Here is a 3,875-nt window from a genome sequence, read left to right as displayed (position 1 = left end):
GTTTTTGACCAATGTGCACCCAAGTGCCAAGAATGCAAATTGTGTGACCGGCTTTTTCGCTTTGCAAGTTGTGTGACCAAAAGCGCACCCACCACACAAATTCTGTGGCCACCAATGCCATTTACTCAGGACATACTATAAACGCATTTCGTCCGAGGACCAAAATATATGACGTTTTTGCAATTCAATTTGAACTACAAAAACATTTTATATTTTGGTACGGAGGGAGTACATGTAAGATGTCATCATGTAATTAACACAAGGCAGATTTGTGCATTCGCAACCATGCCGATGTAAAGTGTAAACCTATCCGGTTGTCCATTATTGTTCAGCCCCATTCCACCATTAGCATCAGCGCTCTCACTCTCAACTCTCAAGTGGCAGCGGCACCATATGCAGAGGCAGAGCAGCTAGCAGCTAGCCAAACGCAAACTCGTCGCTAAGAGAACGTAAGGCGTAGCTGCAGAGGAAGGTCGTCGACGAACAGATCATCCATCAGGCAGAGGAAAAAGTCGAGTTATCAAGCCACCACCAAGGAAGTATGTTTTCTTGAACCCTTTTATCTCGATTAAATTCTCAACCATCTTTGACACTGTACGTGTAGTGGTTTCATTTGCTCCGCATGCTCCTGTGTGTGTAGATCTCACCCGGCCGAACTGTTCGGACGATGGAGGCTGTACAAGTAGAATCCAAAGGCTCGCACGGCGGCGACGAGACGTCGTCGTCGAAGAAGAAGAAGGATCGCCGGAGCTCGTGGGGCTGCGCTTTCCTCCTCGGTCGGTAACGCATGCAACCTTTTCGTTTTGCTGTCGCCCATCGTGGCATGGCATGCAATTATGCTTGATGCTGGTGGGCCTGTTAATTAACGATCACGCATGCACGCGTGGGTGGAGTGCAGTGAACAACTGCTTCCAGTACACGGCCTACTTCGGCGTGTCGACGAACCTGGTGAACTACCTCAAGGTCCAGCTGCACTCCGGCAGCAAGGCCGCTGCCAACAGCGTCACCAACTGGCAGGGCACCGCCTCCATCACGCCGCTCGCCGCCGCCTTCCTCGCCGACTCCTTCCTCGGCAGATACTGGACCATCACCGTCTTCCTCCTCATCTCAGTCGCGGTAAGTGCGCACCCTGACGCGGCGCCCATCATATATCTTCAGGCATCCCCGGCAAGCTCGTCTCACCATGATCTTCATGGATGGAACAGGGGTATGGTGTCGTGACGGCGAGCGCGTCGGCGGCGCTGGAGAGCGCGGTGTTGTTCTACGCGGGGCTGTACCTGGTGGCGCTGGGCGGCGCGCTGCAGCCGGTGCTGTCGTCGTTCGGGGCCGACCAGTTCGACGTGGAGGCCGACGAGGAGGAGCGCGGGCGGCAGAGCTCCTTCTTCAACTGGTTCTACCTGACCATCAACGTAGGGTCGCTGGTCGGCGGCACCGTGCTGGTGTGGGTGCAGTCCGCCCACGGCTGGCGGCTAGGCTACGGCATCCCGGCGCTCCTGAGCGTGGTCGCCGTCGCGCTGTTCCTGGCCGGCACCGGCGCGTACCGCAGCCACCAGCCCCCCGGTGGCAGCCCGCTCACCAGGATCGCGCAGGTGGTGGTCGCCGCCGCCAGGAAGTGCGACGTGGAGGCGCCCACCGACGCCGCGCTGCTGCACGAGCTTGACGGCGACGACGGCATGTCGGCGATACTGGGGAGCCGCCGCCTCGCGCACACCGACCAGTTCAGGTCAGTGGCTCAGTGCGCGTGCCCCGGCTTCCACTTGCACCGCTCCTCTTTATCGTCCAATACTGGTCTCCGTCAAGTGAAGTTTTCCGAGATAAGAAGAAACGTATAACAAGAACATATAACATCCACGTCAGCACACACGCATCTTATAGCATTTTATAGCATCATATCCAATGACTATAAAAGATAAATAAGATCAAATTATATCTCATCTAGATGAGTTTTAGCAAAACTGAAAAATTATTTCGCCTATGATTGAGCCATGCCGTTTGTTTAGCATTTTTGTTTGTTTACCTGAGTCAAGGCACCACGTATTTTTCTTTCGAGTGCCTGGACCAGACGTAGCTAATCTGTAGATGTGCAACATTTCATTTTCGTCAAAATTTTGCGCATCTTGATGATTGAATTGGCGAGATGCTTTTCTAGATGTGCAACTTTTCATTTTCGTCAAAAACTGCAGGACGTGCCTGTCAGACTGTCAAGTTCGTTCCATTTCACTCTGAAGATAATTGCACCGGAAAGAAAAGAAGCTTTGTCGCATGCACGCCCAGTCCGTTTCACATCATTTTCCCTCCTTTTGCTTTCGATCGTGGTTCTATCTGGACGCCATTTCCACACGCCCTACAGGAAAAATCTCCGGATTTCATGCAAGACTCTCTCGTTTGGACGTTTGCGTGCATTAGTCATGGCATCTTTTACTCAACTTGAGGATGCGTGCATGCCATGTGAGTAAAATATTATTAATCTGTTGCACCGCTCGGTTGCTGTCGATCACTCAGGTTCTTAGACAAGGCGGCGGCGGAGACGGCGGACGACAAGGCGCGGCCGGCGAGCCCGTGGCGGCTGTGCACCGTGACGCAGGTGGAGGAGCTCAAGTGTGTGCTCCGACTGCTGCCGGTGTGGGCGTGCGGCATCATCTTCGCGGCCGCCTACACGCAGATGACCACCACCTTCATCCTCCAGGGTGACACGCTGGACCCGCGCGTCGGCAGCTTCCGCGTGCCCCCCGCCGTGCTCACCGTCTTCGACACCCTCAGCGTCATGCTCTGGGTGCCGCTCTACGACCGCGCCGTCGTGCCGCTCGCGCGCCGCCTCACGGGCCACCACCGCGGGTTCACGCAGCTGGCGCGCATGGGTGTGGGCTTCGTCATCCTCACTGTTGCCATGCTCGCCGCCGGCACGCTCGAGGTGGCACGGCGCCGCGTCGTCACGCGCCACGGCACCTACACCGGCGAGGACGGCGCGGGGTACGTGCCGATGTCGATCTTCTGGCAGGTGCCGCAGTACGTGGTGGTGGGTGCCGCAGAGGTGTTCACGTTCATCGGGCAGATGGAGTTCTTCTATGACCAGGCGCCGGACGCCATGCGGAGCGTCTGCTCGGGGCTCTCCAGCGCGGCGTTTGCGCTGGGCAACTACGCGAGCTCGGCGCTCGTGGCCGTCGTGGTGCGCGCGACGACGAGGGGCGGGCGGCCCGGGTGGATCCCCGACGATATCAACGACCGCCATCTGGACTACTTTTTCTGGCTGCTCGCCATGCTCTGCATCGGCAACTTCGGCGCGTACCTGCTCGTCGCACGGTGGTATATCTACAAGAAGACCGCTGACTGAACCTGGAGATCACAGTAATGTAATGTAACGTACGTGCTAGGTGTACTTCTCTAATGCAATGAAGTTGTAATTGGGAAAGCCACCTTTGATGCCGCAAATCTCGGGGGAACTCTGCTCAAAGAAGAATCAGAATCGTTGGCCTAGAAAAAGCAGTTTGTCTAATTCACATCTAGATTAAGCCGTCGTCTAAGCAACAAACTGTCGCTACATCTATCCAGTTGATGAAGGGGCGCAGATAGTCTGGGCCTAATGCCAAACAGACATCGCAGCCAAGCCTAACATCTAAGTCCTGAGACCCCAACCTAGCCACTTGCCGGGTTTGGGGCACACACTGGTCCGGCGTGCTCTCAGATGCCGCCGCCGCCAACTGCCACCGCTCTATCTTCAGAAATGTACTAATGCATCAACCTTGCTCGGTCCAGCTATCACCGACGCTACCACGGCGCCCAACGGCACCTCCTCCCTGCGCGCAAACAGCTATACACGTCGCGGTCGCCACTGATACACCTCAGCGTCATGCTGCCACGTACCACCAGCCGACACA

The 3,875-nt window shown here is 56.1% G+C and overlaps 1 protein-coding gene across 2 annotated transcripts; it reads left to right on the top strand.

Annotated features, from left to right (window-relative positions):
* The first annotated feature begins 327 nt into the window (after nt 1-327).
* Nucleotides 328-3,497, top strand: LOC119269824 (protein NRT1/ PTR FAMILY 8.2-like). 2 transcript variants are annotated; one of them, XM_037551749.1, is made up of 5 exons: nt 328-539; nt 641-776; nt 899-1,116; nt 1,206-1,723; nt 2,503-3,497. In XM_037551749.1, exons 2-5 carry the CDS (start codon nt 668-670, stop codon nt 3,329-3,331), a joined length of 1,674 nt encoding a protein of 557 aa, XP_037407646.1. In that variant the 5' UTR covers nt 328-539; nt 641-667; the 3' UTR covers nt 3,332-3,497. The 2 variants fall into 2 exon arrangements, with proteins under 2 accessions (XP_037407646.1, XP_037407647.1); XM_037551750.1 differs by lacking the exon at nt 328-539 and having other exon boundaries at nt 623-776.
* Nucleotides 3,498-3,875: the final 378 nt, after the last annotated feature.

Source organism: Triticum dicoccoides, chromosome 3A (genome assembly GCF_002162155.2).
Source record: "Triticum dicoccoides isolate Atlit2015 ecotype Zavitan chromosome 3A, WEW_v2.0, whole genome shotgun sequence".
Lineage (NCBI taxonomy): Eukaryota > Viridiplantae > Streptophyta > Magnoliopsida > Poales > Poaceae > Triticum > Triticum dicoccoides.
The sequence above is the reverse complement of the archived record's forward strand: the minus strand, read 5'-3'. Positions and strand labels throughout refer to the sequence as shown.